The 21,566-nt window shown below is 33.0% G+C and overlaps 1 protein-coding gene across 5 annotated transcripts in view; it reads right to left on the bottom strand.

Moving 5' to 3' along the window:
• The window catches only part of Usp45 (ubiquitin specific peptidase 45), an 82,232-nt gene that overhangs the window by 12,506 nt on the left and 48,160 nt on the right, over positions 1–21,566 (bottom strand). Inside the window, exons 9-14 of one of the 5 annotated variants that reach the window (XM_026402529.2) lie at positions 19,422–19,509; positions 8,296–8,377; positions 6,029–6,120; positions 4,991–5,047; positions 4,514–4,654; positions 748–1,423 (exon numbers count right to left, since the gene is read on the bottom strand). In XM_026402529.2, coding sequence (XP_026258314.1) covers positions 748–1,423; positions 4,514–4,654; positions 4,991–5,047; positions 6,029–6,120; positions 8,296–8,377; positions 19,422–19,509 — 1,136 coding nt within the window. Of the gene's footprint in view, positions 1–747; positions 1,424–4,513; positions 4,655–4,990; positions 5,048–6,028; positions 6,121–8,064; positions 8,091–8,295; positions 8,378–19,421; positions 19,510–21,566 lie in introns of those variants that run through there. The other 4 variants (XM_026402530.2, XM_026402531.2, XM_026402532.2 and 1 more) reach the window with 4 other exon arrangements.

Here is a 21,566-nt window from a genome sequence, read left to right as displayed (position 1 = left end):
AGACCAAAACAAAGGACCTTGTCAATTTTCTGTTTCTCTTTCACTTTTTCTGCTCCATCTGCCCCTAGTACTTCTCCATGTGGCCTTGTATAGCATCTACCCCCCTACTTCTTGGGAACTGTGACTAATTTTTCAGTGTCAATCATTTCCTGATTCCTTGACTTCACCATACCTGAATAATAAAACCTACATGTTTAAAACAAATAGTCACCTTAAGAGTATTCTTTCCACTCAATTAAGGTGAGAGATGCACTGAAAATTCTTACTTAACAATATCCCCCTTTCCCACTTTAATCTGGTTAAACTAAACACAGTCATTGTATCACTAGCTTAATAACATGCAAATATTTAAAATCTTCAAATCTATACCTTGAGTTTACAACAGATGATGGGATTTCTGAAGGTCTTACTTTCATCACTAATCTTACTAGTGATACAACTAAGTTTTAGAGTTGTTTCTTTCAGAAAATTTCAGATAGTTATTTCTTTCAAATAAGATGTGGATTTGCATTTTTCAAGGCAGAAATGTATTCTTCATGATCTTCAATTATTTCAACAACAATCTATTGAAAATATTTTCTCCCTAGTCAGTGCCGTAAGTGCTAAGGCAAAAATACAAGATAATCACTGGGCCAATCAGTTCAAGTATGAAGATAAGGTTCCCAGGTGCTTGAATAGGGGATTAATAACTCATTAGTCACTAATAATCCATTAATAATACAAAAACAAATTAAGCTAAATGTTTACCTGCAGAATTATTTTCCTTTTGGTACTTCTGTTTCTTTTCAGTACAATTCTCACATAGAAGCTTATTATTCCCCATTAGTAATTCCATAGATGTAAACTGGTACAAACAGGACTGAACCGAACATTCTTTAGAAGTAGTTACATAGCTCTGAGAAAGGGTCTGAAAAGCATTCTGGGAACTGTGAGACCTCATATGCTTCTCCTCTGAAAAACATAAATTACTTGAAATACTGGGTGGCTGACTTTCTCTGTCAAAATCTCTATTTCCAATTACAGTGCTGCTCAAACAAAGTTCAGAAATTGCTTCAGCCATTTCTTCATCACCATTGTCAGTCTCCTTGGGGTGTGGCAGTTCACTTGCAGATGGGTGGTGAAGGTGCCCATCTGTGTACATACAGGATTCACTGCTGGATCTAAATAGCACAGTCTGCTTTGAAGCACTTTCAGATTCTGAAGCCTCACTGTCTGCATCAGCACTACTTTCAGAATGACAGGCTTCTTTTTCACTACCATCCGTAGGGCTTTCATTCAGAGACGACTCAGTACTCACGATGTTTGCATATACTGACAACTCCCCACTGGTTTCAAGGTTTTCATTTTTCTGATATATAAAAACAGTTTTCTCTTCCCCAGATGACAATTTTCTTATATGGTTTCTGTCATGAATTAGTTGATTCTGTAAGTTGACAGTGTTTTCAGAGAAAAGAATTTTATGACCTTATTGAAAATAAATGCTAAGAAGTCCCACTTAGCTGTCCACAATTGTTAAATAAGCACTACTTCTCTGAAAGTCATTTACTAAATCTAAACTTAAACTAAGATCAACAGAAGATATACTAACAAATAGTTCTAATTTATTTTTTTAAAGGTGCATTTCTTTTTTTTAATATTTTTTTTTTTAGGTGTAGATGGACACAACACAATGCCTTTATTTTTATGTGGTGCTGAGGATCGAACCCGGGTCCCGCCCGTGCTAAGCGAGTGCTCTACCGCTGAGCCACAATCCCAGCCCCTCTAATTTAAAAGTAAAACTTAACATGGAAAACCAACATCTTCAGTAGAACAGGGCTATAAGGGGGACTTTTCAACCATAAGTCTTTCCATACTTGTTGATTTTTACATATTGAAGAGTACTGGGTATTTTTAAAATAAAAGTTAAAAAGTAACAAAATACAAACTCTATTATGACCGTGTTGCCTGCCGCCACGGATCTGAAAGAAAATATTTTATTTGTGTCTAGACTTTAGCTTGCCTATTAATTGCTCCTTTTAAATTAGATTAAGTAGTGCCAAAGTAGTGTTTCTCATCGAGGTGATTATTCCTCCATTTGTATTTACGTTTCTATTTTGGTTTCATTTCTCACTGTTGTTTACTCACCTGATGCTTCTTTGTCATTCTTTGCATTAAACTCCATATTAAAGGATTAATGAGATAACTAGTACAATTTAGCAAAAAGAAAAAGTAAAAAATTCAATAATATAGCTGGCTTGGGAGGCTGAAACAGGAGGATCACAAGTTCAAAGCCAGCCCCAGCAAAAGGAAGGTACTAAGCAACTCAGTGAGAGCCAGTCTCTAAATAAATACAAATAGGGCTGGGAATGTGGCTCAGTGGTTGGGTGCCCACCCCTGAGTTCAATCCCTGGTACCACCCCCCCAAAAAAAGACAATAGAAAAATTTATTAAAGTTCAGTACTTATACCTCATTATTGATTTTAAAAGACACAAGGTGCTTCTGTTTTTGTTAAATTCACTTTAAGTTGTATGGGGAAAGTTTATTTAAACCTCGAAAATATAAGATGAAAATGTTCAAAGAGATACTGTCTTTCCTAGGTGTTCTTAAAATTCCCAGTGCTAAATTATGAGTCAACACCACATGATAAACAAGAATATTCTTGCAATTGTTTTACTTGGACTTAAAAACCGAAGTATATGTTTAATTTAATCCCTTGAAATATTTACATAGGATAAGTTGACAATTTCTCAAATATTTCTGCATAATATTATAAGCAATTTAGCCCAGAAAAACAGTAAAATCCCTTTGAATGTGGAGTTTTTGTCTCAACTACGTTGCCAAGGCTAGCCTCAAACTATCAGGCACAAATGGTCCCCCTACCTCAGCTTCACAAGTAGCTAAGACTATAAGTATGTGCCATTGCACTCAGCTCCTCAAGTCTTTTCTCTGTGAAATAAATCCCACATAAATCATACATGCTTCAAGGTGTATATTTAAAAGATATTCTTTAGGGGATGAGGGCACAGTGCAGTGGTAATGCACTTGCTCATGGCCCTGAGTTCAATACCCAGATACTCTTTGTAAAAACATAACCACAGTACCATCATCATACATTAAAAAATATTAATAATTTCTAAACACAAAATTTCTAATGACATTTATATTTAACTTTTTGCTTCTTGAATATGGCACCATAAAAAGACTTAAGGGTTTCTAGAGAGTAGAAACCAGGAAGTATTCATTAGAACCAACTTGATTGAGAATACACCACCACTTATAAGTTTTCTTGCCAAAAAATTAAATAATCAAATATGAACCTAACATAGCTTTTAGATCTAAATCACTTTAGAAAGGAAATAAAGGAGACGGAAGAACCTGTGAATATCATAGGAATACAATAGTAAATATTACTTAAAGTGGGAATGTGGAAAAATGCTAAAAAAAAGTGGATGATTTCTTTGGTCATTAATTGCAAAAAGAAAATGTGATTAAATAAAGAGTTAAAGACACATGATACTCTTTGGGCCCAGATATTCTGGAGGTTAAGGCAAGAGGCCAGCCTGGGCATCCTAGTAAGACACTTTCTCAAAATAAAAAATAAAAAGGGTTGGAGATGTAGTTCAGTGATAGAGCACTCTTGGACTCAAGTACCAGTAATGGAGGAAGAGAGAAAGACAGACAGACAGACAGACACACACACACACAAACACACACACACAAAATCCAGACTTAGGGGATGGTACGAAAAGATCTCAGAAATGACTGTCCCAAATTAACAAGTGAATTACTACTCCAAAAGAGAACATATGGAATATAGCCTTTGAATCACCTCTTTTAAAAGCCCCATGTTCCTGTGATAGGCAGAATCACAAACTTTGAGACAGGAGTCCCCTATGTTTCTCCTTTGCAAGCAAAGCAATAAACCTTCTTTTTCCTTTTTCTCAAAACAAACCAAAACAAACAAAAAAGAAAAGAAAAACCTGAGTATTTATGAGGGAACTGAAGAAATTTCAATAATGACTGAATGCTTGGTTTCACAAAGAAGTATTAATATTTTTATGTATGATGATGGTACTGTCGTCATGTTTTTACAAAGGGCATTTGGATATTGAATTCAGGGCCTTGAGCAAGTGAGCTATACCATAGCTCTTAAAGAATATCTTTTATTTTTTTTATTTAAATGGAAATTATTATTTTAAAAATATCTTTGTTTTATTTATTTTTATGTGGTACTGAGGATTGAATCCAGGGCCTCACATGCCCTAGGCGAGCACTCTACCGCTGAGCCACAACCCCTAGCCTCAAGAGTATCTTTTAAATAAACATCTTGAAGTATGTATAATTTTTGTTGGATTTATTTCAAAATAATCTGGTGGAATGTGGGACAGATACTGCAAAAACATAATTAGCGATGAATTGATAATATGAAGCTGAGAAATGGGTGCATGGGAGTTTATTATATTATTCTCTCTACTTTTGTATACATTTAAAATATTTCTCAATAAAAAGTTAAAAAAAAAAACATAGTCTCACCTTATCTTTTGATGAAGAATGCTTCTTGGCAGCTCTGGGTTGAGTATTTTCTATAGTAACAGTGCCACTGTACTGATCAGGATCTGTCTCCTGTAAACTTCTATATTTACTCATTTTCCCCAAAAGCACAGGTTTTGATACCTATGTAGATGCCATATACATAACACAAAACTTCTTAAGCAAATAAATTTTGGATATACCTTTCTTTTTAAAATCTCTAACTCACTAAAAATATAAAAAGATTATTTTCTTAACATTAATTCTCAAAAGCATAAGGATTTAAATTCCTGGAGAATAAGAAGTATATCATACTTAATGCATACATGCATAAACCCCACTATTGAAACACCATACAAACTCAGTTATATGTAAAACATAATGACTCTCAGACATCTGACAATACACTCAAAAAATATCTAAATGAGTGAATAAATGCTCTTCACAAAGACCTCAAAATTACTTTTTTTTTCTCCTTACCCTTTCTTCTATTATAGGAAGTGAAATATCAATGAAAGGATCTTTCACAGTGGAGATCTTAAAAAGAAAACAAATTGAGAACTTCTGTTAGAATTATAATATAGACATGTAGTTCCATAAAGTATCAAAGAAATCAAACTTCCCAGTTCAAAGTTTTAAGTTAAAACAAAGCATGAAATGTTAAGGAAAAAACCATGGAGAAAGAAGCAGAAAGCTTGACAGTGTTTTGAAGATTGCTTAGGCTAATTGTTTTAAAAGATACTTTCTATCTTTGTGAGAGAGAAATCAACTTCTATGTTGATTATTGCAAAAATTTAAGTAATAGCATGTTGACACATTATGTTTAAATGGGATAGGCTAGAAGGAAATATAATTTATAATCCTGATTTTATAAGACTAAAGAGGGCAGAAGAGTACTTCACAATCTGGGACAGAAAAAATGGATATAAAGACTCTTTTTTACCAATCAAGTCTGACAAAAGTTTAAATTTACCATACTCTAAGCCATATACTTTCAGAAGTATTCCTTATGAAGCGACTGAAAATCTCTAACAATTTATAAATGCTTTAAGTTGTTAAAGATGAAATTTAAAATAAAAAGTATTACTGAATTCAAAGATGAGCCAAGACAAAAACAAAATGTTAGTAAGTCTTATAGATATAAAATTGAAATTAAGTGTTATAGAATCACCCTAAATTATGTTACGATTATGTCTATTACAATGTAATATAGTTGCCCTTCACAGAAGTAGCTAATGTATTTTAGCAAACTAAGATAGACCAAAAGCACCTCATGGATGTGTCAAGAAGAAAAATAAAATCATACACATAAAAACATTTACTTGAAAAAAATAATTTTAAATTATGTTTACTTTCTAGGAGTATAGGGTATATTATTAAAATGTCTTTAAAGATTAAGTCATGTAGTCACTTATTGTGAATTTTAAAAATGACTGCTCATTAATATATGTAAAAGAAAACATAATAAAAATGATGCGACTGTAATGTATTCCAAGAAGTGAATTCCAAAGTACCTACATTTGCACATTCTTCACACATGACTGTGCTAGTTAATTCACCAATAAAGATCCGATCTATGAAGTTCATTTTCACACCTTCTTTTCCATATGCTGTAAAAATCATACTTTTTAACACTAAAAACATAGCAACGATCCAATAATGTTTCATGCTATTGTCTGTTATTCAAAAGTAATCCAAATAAGGCAGATTTCCTTTATTATATTTAATAATATATTTTACTATATATGATACAATGTCTCCTTCACTTTTTTTTTTTTTTTTTTTTTTTGGTAAGGGAAATACAACCATTAGCTACCAGAGTCTCTAAGAAATAAAGATTTTCTAAAACATAATAGAAAACTAAATAGAGCAATACCACTATTCCACACCTCAGCTGCTCCCATTAAACCTTGGAAAGCCTCTGTGTCTAACCTAGTAGCACACAGAAGAATAGGGAAGATTATGCTTTCAGGCTGCAGGTGCCAAGGTTATAGTTATAAAAGAAAATGTGGTAAAAATAAGTAAACATAGCATAGAAGAAGGAATTAACATGGGCATCTTACAATTCACCTAAACACACATACACACACACATGCTCATAGTATTTTTTTTAACTAAAATTAGTTTGCTCAGGAAATATTTATAAATCAAAGGAAACTATGCCTGTGATTTGCTTTAAAATAATCTGGAGTTGGAAAAATAAATTAAACATCAAAAGTAGAGTCAGGCATGGTAGCACATTCCTGTAATCCTCAGGCTGAGGCTAGAATTCACAAGTTCAAGGCAAAAACAGACTACTTAGCAAGACCCTGTCTCAAAAAATAAAAAAGGGGTTGGGGATTCAGAGGAATGGTATGGTGCTTTGTCTAGCATGTATGGGACCCTGGATTCAATCCCACTACTGGAAAAGATACTACTACTACTAAAGTAAACATAATAAGCCATGAGTGTAAAGCTGGATGATAGGTACAAGAGACTACATTATATTATTCTACTTCAACAAAACTTTGAAAATTTCCTTAGTAAACCATGAGGGAGAAAGCATATTAATAATTCTATTCACCCCTCTTTCAAACTTATCTTCTATCCTTTTTGGACCTCTACCAGGTTTCATACAAACAGTATTTATAATCATTTAAAACATTATCTGAAGAACTGAATAACAGAGATTTATATTTAACATATATAAATAAACATTAATTATAATAACTTTAGAAATAAAGATTTTCTAAAACATAATAGAAAACTAAATAGAGCAATACCACTATTCCACACCTCAGCTATGATAAATTAAGATATTTCATTAAGGAAAATTGTACAAGGAGTTAAAAATACAAAAAACAAAAATGGGAAGAAACTGAGCTATATACTAAACAATACACTAGATGGCACTATCTCAACACAAAAGAACAAGGAGCATGCTTGGAAACAAAATCTCAAACGTTTAATTAATGAGTCTTAGATGGTACAACAATTATGTATATTTGTTTATAAATTATAAATTTATGTATATTTGTTTATATGTATATAACAATTTATGTATATTTGTTTATAAATTATAAATTATATTTGTTTATAAATTATATAGCATGAACATTATAAAATTACAAAAGAAGTTTTAAAAAGAGGAAATAAATAAAACAAAATATTTTAAATGATTTTTTAAAATAGCCAACTACTTTATACTAACATTAGTTAATATCACAAGGTAGATTACATACACTTAGGACTGGGTAAATTGTTCATATCACAGGATATAATCACACTGAAATATTTATAAGCTAGGAGCTTTGATTAGAGTCATTGATTTTGCCCCATATTTTGACTGATGAAGAACAAACACTAAGAATAGGCAAATTGTACTTATGTTTGACTTGTTAGTACTCTCAACAAATTATTTCTTTACAAGTTTTTGGAATAGTTAATCATTTTATCTAGATAAATTTAGATAATACCTGTAAATATATTTATCTAAACACCAAAATGACACAATATGATAAATGTGAACTTCCAAGAGAAGATGCTGCTTTCCACATATTTTCAAGTCTCAGAAGGCCTAACATAGGTCATCAGTGACAATCTGTATAAGTGAAATTAGTTTGTTTGCTTTTAGTTTTAAGAAAGTCACAGGATACATTCTAAAATTTTCTACGTCCCATTATAGCATCTTGCCACCACTGGTGTAAGTACACCCACCTTTTAAGGTCTCAATGTTAAAAAATTAGTTCATACAATGCTCTATTCTTTTTCCCCCCGGAGGCAAATCTTAATAAAAGTCAACATACCTTTGACTTTTTTTCTAGTTTCTTCATCAGCAGTTTTAGTAGTTGGGTTGTTAAATGCTTTTAGAATGCTTGCTTGTATTCTCTGTAAAATAAAGTTAACAGAATCTTATCTAGTAATAATTAACTCAGAGCTCATTCTCTTTGACTTTCAAATAGCAAGGTACACTGTGGATCTCAGTTCCTTAGTCTGAAAATAAAATATCTGATTTTTTTAAAGATAAAATATATTATTTTGTCCTTTTCTAAAATTCCATGAACACTTGAGTAACTCTCTAGTTGCAAATTCTTAATAGAGTCAAAATTCCTATGTTTAGATTTTTCTCTTGAGCTTAAAGTATTTCTATCAGTTTAAAAAGCAAGCAGAATGGAATAATACTTGGCTTTAAAGAAGAATGAATTTATGGCATTTGCCAGTAAATGGATAAAGGTGGAGAATATCATGCTAAGCAAAATAAGCAAATCCCCCCCCAAAACACAAATGCTGAATGTTTTCTCAGATATGCAGATGCTAACACACAATAAGGGAGGTGGGTGGCTAGGGAAAAATAGAGGTACTTTAGATTAGGCAGAGGGGAGTGAAGGGAGGGGAGGAGGTATGGAAATAGGAAGGATAGTAGAATGAATTGGACATTATTACCCTATATGCAATATGACTACACAACCAGTATGATTCTATATCACATACAACCAGAAGAATGATAAGTCATACTCCATTTATGATGTGTCAAAATCCTTTCTACTGTCATGTATAACTAATTAGAATTAAAAAATGAAAATAAAAATTTTCCATTAGGAGGCTGAAATAAAACAGGCACAAAAAATCATTAAAAAAATAAATCATAAATAATAAAGCAAGCAGCCTATTTTTCTTATCAGCTTAGAGTAAGTTTATTCTCTCTCCTCCTTTCTTTCTCCCTCTCCCTCTCTCTAAAATGACTTTCCTTAATCAGAACAGAAAAAAATAAAATAAAAATAACAAAGAGACCATCTGGAATTTCCTGTCTATGAAGAAAACCTTAATATAGCTACCAAGTTGGTCACTATGATCTCCATATAGAATAAATAGGGATGTACATGCACATACAAACACATATACATGCCTCATGTCTAGAATATCGATATCCATAGAAAGAAGAATACCTCAAATCCTAATTATGATTCTATTTGAACTTAGTTGTCAGTAGAGATCATACTATCAGAATTTCTTAGTAAACAATGAAGTTTGTATTTCTACATCTTATGCTTTAGGGAAAATCTAATCTCACAGAAAACTTTCAGAATGAAATAAACTACACATTCCAAGAATATAAACTTATTTAACTTAATAAATGATTACTTTCCACATTAGCTGTGCCCCTAATTAGTAGGATGAATTTCTTCTGTAATTCACATTCTGACAGTGGGATGAAAGCGAAGCTTATTGATTATCTTTCAAAATATATTTTCTATCTTGATCACAGGTTTGGACATATAAAACCACTGTCTACACTGGACTTCAGAGTGTGAAAATGATAAATAATTCTGTTGTTAAAAAATATGTCAAAGAGAAACTAAACTCAAACTGCAGATTTCCTACAGAATAAAAACACTACATATTAGAATCCAACACATATCCATTGTTCAAAAGAAGTTTTACAACCTTAAATATTTAAATAAGTTTAAAAAAAATAAATAGTTGAAGCAATAAACTTATAGATTTAGAAAAAGGGCATCTAAAATAAATAAAAGTAGGAGGAAAGAGGTTTTTTTAGTTGTTGATAGAACTTTATTTTTATTTGTTTATATGTGGTACTGAGAATGGAACCCAGTGCCTCACACATGTTAGGCAAGTGCTCTACCACTGAGCCACCACCCCAACTCCCAGGAAAGAGTTTTAATGAAAACAAAAATAGCAACTAAAAATAGAAAAAAATTAAGAAAAGAATCAAAAGTTAATTCTCTGGGTAGAAGATAAATAAACCCACTAGATAATCTTAAAGTATAGTGAAAGGAATAATATCATACCTAAGAAAAAAGACAAACCACTTATAAGTTCAGGAAAATTTCAATAACTATAAGGGACTACTTTGTTCAATATCCAGGTAATTAGATTTGAAAACTTAAAAACAAATACCATAGATAATTTTCCAAGAAAATAACATTATTAAAATTAACCTCAGGAGAGCCAGAAAATCTTTCAACTATCATGGGGAGGAAAAAAAAAAAAGAACATTGTTAAATAGAACTTATAAAAAGCCACAGGCCCTAGTAATTTCACAGAGTAGCACCATCAAACCTATGTTTCAGGGCACAGAAAAATGGAAACTTCTAAATTATTTCCATAAAGCTTAATACAGGTAAAATAAAGAAACAAACCACACAAACTGCATACAACACAGACCAGTACCACTCATGGGAAAATTCTAAAAATGTCAGCAACTGAATAAAAACAGTAGCACATTAAAAAAACAAAAATACATTATAACCCAGAGTAAGAATGCAGGAAATCTAATTTTTAAAAAAAAAAAAATTTTTTTTTTTTTAGTTGTAGGTGAACAAATACCTTTATTTTATTTATTTAGTTTTATGTGGTGCTGAGAATCAAACCCAGTGCCTCATGCATGCTAGGCAAGTGCTCAGACACTGAGCTACAACCCCAGTCCCGGAAATCTATTAATATAAGCCATCATTGGGCTGAGGATGTGGCTCAAGTAGTAGCGCGCTAGCCTGGCATGCGTGTGGCCCGGGTTCGATTCTCAGGACCACATACAAACAAAGATGTTATGTCTGCAGAAAACAAAAAAAATAAATATTAAAATTCTCTCTCTCTCTCTCTCTCTCTCTCTCTCTCTCTCTCTCTCCCCCTCCCTCCCGTTTTAAAAAAAATATATATATAAGCCATTATATTAATAGATTTAAGAAACAAAAAATTATAAGATCAAATCATTTGATATTTTTTATTCACTAGAAACTACTATTGTAAGAGCTTTAGTTGATACGGTTGGATAGAAAACACATCTTAGAAGTATAAAAATGATAAATGAAATAAAATTATTTTCATAGCATGGCTATCTGTCTGAAAAAGCTTAAAGAACCTATTGACATGAAAACTACTAAAATAAGAAAAAAATTAATAGTGGGTTATATGAAGTCAATAGCCTTCATGTAGACAAACAAAAAAAACCAGAAAATATGGAAGAAAATACTCAATTTATAATAGCAATAAAAAGATAAAACATTACTCACAAACACAAAAGAAAACTTGATTAAATGGAAAGAAATACCATGTTCTTGGATAGGTCATACAGCATTATAAACATTCAAAACATACCAATCTATCCACCAAATTTATCCATCCACATATTTCCAGTAAAAACACCAACAGTTTGTTTGTTTGTTTGTTTCTTTCTTTCTTTCTTTTTCTCTCTTTCTCTCTTTCTTTCTTTTTAAGGGGGAAAGGTAAAAGCAAAATTGATTCTAAACCAAATATGGAAAATAAATAGAACTGTAATGAAAACTCTAGTAGAGAGGGAGTACAGTGAAGGAAGATGGGCCTACTAGATTTACTTTTTTCCAGTTTTTATTGGCACACTGTAGTTGTACATAATGGTGGGACTGTTATATAATAGTACATGCACACAATATAATTTGGCCAATATCATTCCCCAGTGTTGTCCTTTTCCCTCCTCCCATCTCTCCCATGTTCTCTTTCTCTTCTCTACTGATTTCCCTTCTATTTTCATGAGATTCTCCAACCCTTTCTTTTCCTACTAGATTTATTAAAATGCATTAAATCCTTAGTAATTAGCATTCAGACAAAAAGAACCAAAGGGAATTTCATAAAAAGTCCCAAATATATGTGTGAAAATTTGGTATAATTAGAGTATATGAAAAGTATATATTATAGAATTCAGATATTTGTAGGATAGCTATAAGAACAAAGGAAATACCCACAGAACAGGATATATTTTAAACAGGTCAAACGTTTAAATCTAAACAGTATGGAGATTCCTCAGAAAACTTGGAATGCAACCACTATTTGACCCTGTTAGCCCACTCCTCAGCATATACTCAAAGGACTTAAAATCATCCTATTATAGTGAAGTGGCCACATCAATAGCTAAGCTAAGAAACCAACTTAGGTGCCCTTCAACAGGTGAATGGATAAAGAAAATGTGGAACATATCCACAATGGAATATTACTCAACCATAAAGAAGAATGAAATTATGGCATTTGCTGGTAAATGGATGGAACTGGGAACTATCATGATAACTGAAATAAGCCAATCCAAAATAACCAAAAGCTGAATGATCTCTCTGATAGGCAGATGCTGATTCACAATGGGGGGAGGGCAGCAACAGGAGGAGTGGAGGTTTACCAGATTGGACAGGGGGGAGTGAGGGGAAGGGAAGAGGGAAAGACTGTAGAATGAACCCACATAATTTTTCTATGTTCATGTGAATACACACCAGTGTAACTCATCATGTACAACCACAAAAATGGGAAGTCATACTCCATGTGTGTATGATATGTCATATGTAACTAAAAAGAACAAATAAAAAATTTTTAAAAGGTTTAAATCTAAAAATGAACCATAAAAATATAAAAGACAGTGATATACCTTTGTAACTTTGAGTGGAAATAACCTTTTTAACTACTTCAATATTCAGAAGCTACAAAGAGAATTTTAAAATTTAAAATTATAAAAAAAAATTAAACTTAGAAAAGTCTACCATTTTATAAGCAAAAACAAAACAAAAATGACCAACTTGGAAACACATTCTCTCCCTAGACATAAAAAGCTCTTGGAAATCAGCAAAAAGTGGGAAGGGGAAAAAAAGATGAAAACAATGCATGCTAAAACTACCCAGAGATACCATTTATTCATCTATCAGACTGCCAAAACTTCAAAAGTTTGAGAATAATCTTTTGGTAAGGCTGTGCAGAAACAGTCTCTTAAATGATACATTACTGTCAGAAATGGAAATTGTATAGTCTATCTATAGAGGACAAGTTGAGAATATCAAAATTATAAGTGCATATATCTATCAATAAAGGACTGGTTAAATGTGTTAAGCTAAAAACTAAATAAAGAAACTTCCTATCTTCTGATATGGAAAGATTACTATAATGTGCTAAGTGAAAAAAGACAAAAGCAAGGAGAAAGGTGTATACATGTTGAATATTTCTAATTTGAAATGTCTGGAATCAGAAGTGTTTCAAATTTTGGATTAGGGATGCTCAACCCATATCTAGTATATGCCACCTTTTGAGAAAGGAGAGAGAGAGAAATAAGGAGAGGGAAAGAAACCACATAAACCAAGAAAGACAACCATATAGGATACAAGCAACAACTGCACCAACACATAGGAAAGGCAAAGGAAATCCACAGGAGCAAAGTTACCAATGACTCCTGTCATTGCTTTTAACTGGAGAATAGAATACATCAAGAGTAAACTGCTCATGTTCTTATTCTCCCTTCCATGCTCTGCTGCCTTGATTAGCAAGGGACAGGACACACATTACCCTATCAAAAATGTTTTGCTCTGACCTACTCTTAAGAGCAATGGAGTAGGCCATGATGAACTCAGGAGAAATACAGAGTAGCCAGCCTCTAGCCCTTCAGGAACAGAGTTAGTACTGCTCTCTCTTACACCTCTACCAGATATTTTGATTTTAACAAACATGGTTAAAAACTCTTTGATGATCTTGCCCACTGACTTCCATAAGGAGCACTTATAAACCTTGGAAAGTCAAAGCCAGATATGTTCCAGAGACATTCTCAAATTGATGTTCTTTAAGGAGCTGTCAGTCAATAATGGCAATAGGTTTGTGCTTGCTACCTGGTTTAGAAAACCAAAACAATGAGAAAAAGCAATGAAATAATTTCTGACTTCTAAGGCGGAAAGAGAAAGTATTTACAAAGGAACAATTAGCTTCTAAGGTACTGATAATTCCATTTTTTAACTGAGAGGTGGTGAACAGGAGTGGCAGTGGTAGGTTGTTTCTCATTGTACTTTCAGTTTGTACATTATATATTATACACATTCCTCTGCATATGATACTTTTTTCATAGTAAGTTTTTAATGCCTCCATTTCCATTAATTGTGAAACCAAGTTGCATTAACCAAAAGGCTCATGGCTAGCACATTATATGTCCTATAACTATTTTCATTAAGTAATATTTGAAACACTTAAATCTTTACAAGTAGGGTAAAAGTAAACATGAAGCAATTCATACCACCATATGCCAACCTGAGATATAAGCTAAGAAAATCAAAACAATAAAATTCTCCCAGAAGATATAAAATATTGAAATAAGTTCTAATTCAGACTCAATAAGTTGAAACAATATAATCACAACATTTTCTAAGTTAACTTTTACAGTTTGAAAAAAGAATATATTCAACTAAAATAAACAAATTATAATGGTATAAATTTCACATCAGAAAAATGTTTGATGGGCTTAAATGAAAAATTACAATAAATACCAATGTTCACCTGTAAATATTTAACATAACTATAAATAGCCTTTAGTGCAACTAAAAACAAAAACCTCTGACTCAGGGGCTGGGGATGTGGCTCAAGCTGTAGCGCGCTCGCCTGGCATGCGTGCGGCCCGGGTTCGATCCTCCAGCACCACATACAAACAAAGATGTTGTGTCCGCCAATAACTAAAAAATAAATATTTAAAAAAAAAAAAAAAAAAACCTCTGACTCAAACTTATTTTACAACTTAAACATTATACTAACTCATATGACTTTCAATGATTTAATTAGCCTTTGTGACATTCTGAAATACAAAATCTCACACACAAAAAAGCTAAAAGTTATGATATTACTATAAAAGGAGTTAAAAATAGTGCAATTGTTTAAGTTATTTATTTTTAAATATTAGGCTTTTTATTGCATCGTAACCCCAATTTTCTATTTTGTGTTCTAAACTTTTAAGAGTTATTCATCAAATTGAATAAAGTAAATGGGTCTATGTCTCAGTACAATCCCTTATTGTTTTTTGACATCAGTTTTGACCTATTTAGGTTAAAAGAAAGAGATTTTGGTAAGGGAGCTTCTAATAACTGTAGCACAATAATTAATTAGCAGTATCAAGGTTCATCTTTCAAATCTCCATCTTACATTTCTTTCAAAAACAAAACTGCAAACAATGTACAAGTTAACTGAGACGCTCTGCCTTTAAAATAATCCTATCCAACAACATATTAAAGTGATATTTTTGAAAATATATTAAAAATGTAATATTAATTTGATGATAGCTCAAATAAGAAGGAAAAAAGCAAACGACAAATTTGCATATTGAAAGGATGTCTATAAAAGAAGTGATTTTAGTAAATGTGATTTTATTTACATAAAAAATATATAATTTCTTCTCAAATTATCCCTTTAGTGCTGTATTCAGTGCAGCAAGAGTATATTCCTCAACTTTACAGTCATAAGAAAAGACTTTAATGAAACAATATGAAAGTTTCTAATCATTACTAAAACATTCTGGTGGCAAATATAAACACTGTAGCCTTTCTTTAATCAAAAGCACATGGCAATGGCACACTCCAACCTCACCATGATTAACAGCTGTGGTGTTCCCAGACCAGACAATGCAGCTCCTGCCTCAGTACTCACTGTTACTGACCACCACGACTGTTCTTGCTTAAAAGACTGAATACATCCAGACTTGACATTCTAATTTTGCCACACTGTCTAAAGCCCTCAACTAGAGAAAGAATGAGCTTTCAAAACCAAGGTGCATTGTCTAAGTTTTTAAGTTATCGTGCATCCCAATGCACCACACTGGCCAAACAATAATTTAATTTTGAAAAAAAGATAGGGATAGATTGTATTGTTTTATTTGCAATATCAACACAGAAAACCAGTGCAAAGAGGAATTTTTAACCCATTTATACTGATACATGACCACTGTGTAAAAAAAAAAGTATAATGTCTTAGCTCTAGGGAAATATGATCAAATATTAGCTGAGGAGGATTATGCTAATGTCCCCCAAACTTAACTAAGTATAAATCTCTTAAATGATTTTTTAAAAAATACAGGTTAGGGCTGGGGATATAGCTCAGTTGGTAGAGTGTTTGCCTTGCATGCACAAGGCCCCTGAGTTCAATTCACCAAAAAGAAAAATCAAAAAAAAAAAAAAAAAAAAAAAACAGGTTAAACATAATGCAGTATTATCCTATCAATTTACCCAAATCACAACATATTCAAAATAATTGAAAATTTCCCAGGAAACCAGATCATAAAACTGATTTAGGAGATTATTATTTTCTTTCCAATTCTTCCAAGTTCAAATCCTATGAAATCCACTAAAGGGGCCACTTAAAGAAGTGGACTGTATGGGCTGGGGTTGTGGCTCAGTGGTAGAGCACTTGCCTAGCATGTGTGAGGCTCTGGGTTTGATTCTCAGCACCACATATAAATAAATAAAATAAAGGTCTATTGACAACTAAAAATATATATTAAAAGAAAAAAATTTTAAAAAAAGAAGGGGACTGTAATACATACTGTTTTCTGGTACTTTTTAGCAGAAAGGAGAGATCAACTCATTATTTTTTAAGATCATTTTTAATAAAATATTAGAATACTAAACTCTCCACTGAAAAATGGAGATTAGGAGTACAAGATTATAATTCAAACAAAGTAGGCTTTTAAAAAATGGTATGTGTAGGAGCACTGGGAGTAGAGCTCAGTGGCAGAATGTTTGCCTGGAGTGTGCAAGGCCCCGAGTTCCATCCCTGGCAAAGAAAGACAAGGGGGGAATGGGTGGGGGGAGGGGAAAGGAGAAGAAAAGCAAGCAAAGAAGGAAAGAAAGGACAGACAGCCAGGTGCAGTGGCACATGTCTAATCCCCGCTCCTGAGGAGGATTAGGTAGGAGGATTGAAAAGTCAATGCCAGCCTACAAAAATTTGCAATACCCAGTCTCAAAATAAGAAAGAGCTGAACGAGGCAGGGTGGTGTATGCCTGTAAACCCAGCAGTTTGGAGGCTGAGGCAGGAGGATGGCAAGTTCAAAGCCAGCCTCAGCAATTTAGTGAAAAGGGCTAGAGATGTGCTCAGTAGAAAAGTACCCCTGGGTTTACTCCCCAGAACCAAGAAAGAAAGAAAAAAAAAAAGGGAAAAAAATTTTACTAATTTAATATTAAAGTCAATAAACAACCCATCAATCAAGGGATAGGGCACAATAAACATTACTTGGGAGAATCCACTCATGAGCTCTTGCTTATTTTCTGAGAAAAGTTCCCTGATTCACAAGGTTGAAATCCTGCTCTCCTAGCCACAAGTAACTGATCCAAGTGGAATTGAGTCCAGGATGGAATAATGAAATTTCACTCTACTGGGAATTTAGAAGTGAGAATCATGGTCAGTTTAGTTTAGGTTTTTTTTTGTTTATTTGTTTGTTTTTAATACTTTTTTAGTTATACATGGGCACAATATCTTTATTTTATTTATTTTTATGTGGTGCTGAGGATCGAACCCAGTGCCTCATATATGCCAGGCAAGCGCTCTGTCACTGAGCCACAGTTCTAGCCCAGTTTAGTTTTTAATATATGTTGAACTGTAGCATGCAAATTATGATTATGTGCAATCATTCAGACACAGAAACATAGAAATAATTCAGTCTAAAAAATAAAGAAAATCTACAGAGCCAAAGAAACTAGTGAAATAATTTAAATACTTCCTAGATTCCTGATAAATTTCCTGTCTCTACATCACTCAGCTATATCTTCTTTGGCATGGATTTTTAAGATCCCCCTCCTGCTTTTTTTTTTTAGACAGGGTTTCACTATGTTGCCCAGGCTGCGCTGAACTCCCAGACTCAAGCCATGCCCCTGCTTTAGCTTCCTGAATAGCTATACTACAGGCACATGCCACCATTCCCAGCTAAGAGTCTCTTTTCTTTTAGTTTGAATTGCTTTATTTACAACCAAAGGTCATGAACTAATACAGGACAGTAGAACTATGAAAGAATAAAATAATCTTAACAGGAGAAAGGAGGAAAAAAGAATATACAGAATTTAAAAAAAAATTAAAAACACCTTCAGAATGGGAGAAAAATCTTTACCATGTACACCTCAGATATATATATATATATATATATATACACACACACACCAGGATAAAGAACTCAAAAAACTCAACACCAAAAAACCCCAAATAACCCAATCAATAAATGGGCTAAGGAACTGAACAGACACTTCACAGAAGAAGAAATACAATCAATCAATAATATATGAAAAAAATGTTCAATATCTCTTGCAATTAGAGAAATGCAAATCAAAACTACTCAAAGATTTCATCTCACTCCAGTCAGAATGACAATTATCAAGAATACAAACAACAATAAATGTTGGTTAGGATGTGCAGAAAAGGGTACACTCACATTTTTCTGGTGGGAATGCAAATTGGTACTACCACTATGGAAAGCAGCATGGAGATTCCTCAGAAAACTTGGAATGGAGCCCCATTTTACCCAGATATTCCAATTCTAGGTTTATACCCAAGGACTTAATATTAGCATATTTTAGTGATGCAGCCACATCAATGTTTATAGCAGCTCAACTCACAATAACTAAACTATGGAACCAACCTAGGTGCCCTTCAACAGATGAATGAATTAAAAAATGTGATATATTATACACACACACACACACACACACACACACACACACACACAATGGAATATTACTCAGCCATAAAGAAGAATGAAATTATGACATTTGCAGGTGAATGGACAGAGTTGGAGAATATCATGCTAAGCAAAATAAGCCAATCCCCAAAAAACCAAAGGCCGAATGTTTTCTCTGATATGCAGATGGTAATTCACAAGAGGAGGAGCCCTCAGGAAGAATAGTTACTTTAGATTAGATAGAGGGGAGAAAGTATGGGGATAGGAAGAATAGTAGAATGAAACAGACATTATTAGTTTATGTACACATATGACTGCATGACCAATGTGATTATACAACATGTACAGTCAGAAAAATGAGAAATTATACTCCATTTATGTATGACATATCAAAGTACATAAATGTACTTACTGTCATGTATAACTAATTAGAACAAAGAAAAACAATTTTAAAAATAAAAAAAGGCAATATGTGATAACATTAAGGAACCTGACCTTTGTTTCTTCTGTCCTCACAGCATCCAGCAAATAATGAAGAAGCTCCTGACTGTCTTGTTGTTGAAAACCTTTAAATCTAGGTGCCCTGATTTAAAAACAAAAAGAAAAAAAAAAAAGAATAATCATTCCGTGGTTCATCAACAATGTTATTCTTATTTAAAATCTCTTCGAAATAATGAGTCAATGATTCAATTTGCTATTTTTTTCAACAAAGTAGAAAGACAAAATGTGATTCCTGTTCCACTTAGGATGAACAGTTAAATGCAACCAGAATAAAATGGCTATCACTTATTAAGCTACTACTACAAGTTCAAGTACAGTACTAGGAATTTTACATATTTAAATCATATAATTTTCAAACAACTTGTTGAGATGTATTTTTTTTCCAACGTATACATGAGGGTTTAGGATGATTTAAATAATTTGCAAGGTTATTCAAACAAAAACAGCATTCAAACCAAAGTCATTGTGATTTATCTATATTAAAACATTAAAAGAAAAAACAAGAGTGTTTATATTAAAATACAGGACTTATAAACTGATCTCTCGTGAATATATTATACTTCCTATGTAATTAATTAAATAAAAAGATCAGGTTCTATTCATGGAGATATCCCCAGCAAATATTTAGTTGATTTGAGTAACTCTAAAAAATAGTTTGATAAATCCCAATGATAAAATGAACATTTGTCTTAAATGCAAATAACACTAAATCTAGAATGTGTTTTAAGATAGAAAACTAATTCTGTCAAATACAACAAAGCAATATCTTTATGCTCATACAAGACAAATTTAGCACAATTTCATTATGATATATACCATTTGATAATACAATAACACTGTTAAGGAACTTACAATAAATATAAATTGCATTGTATACCTGAGAAAACTGAAGAACAAGCTAAGAAACACTGACATCAAACCAGGTCTTCTGATTCTGAGTCTACTATTTTAAGCATTATTCCTCATTATCTCATGATAAGTATCCATCCTAATAATACACTAATGTGAGTCCCTGATTGCAAAAAAAAAAAAAAAAAAGTGAATTCAACTGCTAGTGAATCTAGTCTGTAAGAAGAAACACTTCAATAACTTTCTTATAGTTATTCTTTTGCTAAGTACCAGCAAATAACATCATGATGTTGAAAACACTTTCATTAACTACCCTGTAGGCTTCCCTTTCTGAATGCGGTAGACGGCAGGAGATAAGGATAGAAACCAAGATGGACACAAATTCCAACCTTACTTGGGCCTTCATGGCTGGCACTGTGAGAAGCAGAAACTGCATTACACTACACTTATGCTGTAGATATGAAGGAAGGTCAGTGAAATGGAAAATGACTAGGAGTGGAATCCTTTGGGGACCTTCACCAGGTGTTGAGTAGAATGAGGGGGCAGCTTGTGGCTTTCAAAGAATATACATAGATAGTAAATTATTCCTGAACAAAGAAAGCCTCAACAATGGCTCTGCCTGTTATGGTTTAGATCTGAAATGTCCCTCAAAAGCTCATATATTAAAGACTTGGTCCCCAGAGCAGCAAAGTCCAGAAGTGGAGCTTTGGAAGTGACTGAATAATGAGGTCTCTAACCTCATCAGTGGATTAATTAATTTGATTAATTAATAATTTAAAGGGACTATTAGAAGGAGATGGAAACTAAAGGCAGGTGAGGTACAGTTGGAGGAAATAGCCACAGGGGTATACCCTTTGGGGACTATATCTTGACCTGGGCCCCCTTCTTCACACACACTCTCTCTCTTCCCAACTGCCATAAGCTGACAGCTTTCCTCCCCTTCACCCTTCCATCATGATGTTCCATCTCATCTCAGGCCCCAAGCAATGGAGTCAACTGACCATGAACGAAAATCACTGAAAGCAAAATTTTCTTTTCCTTTTTTTTTTTTTTTTGTACTGGGGATTGAACTCAGGGGTGTTTCCACTTAGCACCCCCTCACCAAAATAATAATAATCCAGAAATTGCCTCTACTACAAACATACTGACAAAATATAAAAGAGAGAAAACTATAACACACACACAAAAGTAGGATACAGGGGACAGGGTTATGGCTCAGTGGTAGAGCACTTGCCTAGCATGCGTGAGGCACTAGGTTCAATCCCTGGCACCACATAAAAATAAACAAAT

This window comes from Urocitellus parryii, chromosome 8, assembly GCF_045843805.1.
Source record: "Urocitellus parryii isolate mUroPar1 chromosome 8, mUroPar1.hap1, whole genome shotgun sequence".
NCBI classification, from domain to species: Eukaryota; Metazoa; Chordata; class Mammalia; order Rodentia; family Sciuridae; genus Urocitellus; species Urocitellus parryii.
The sequence above is the reverse complement of the archived record's forward strand: the minus strand, read 5'-3'. Positions and strand labels throughout refer to the sequence as shown.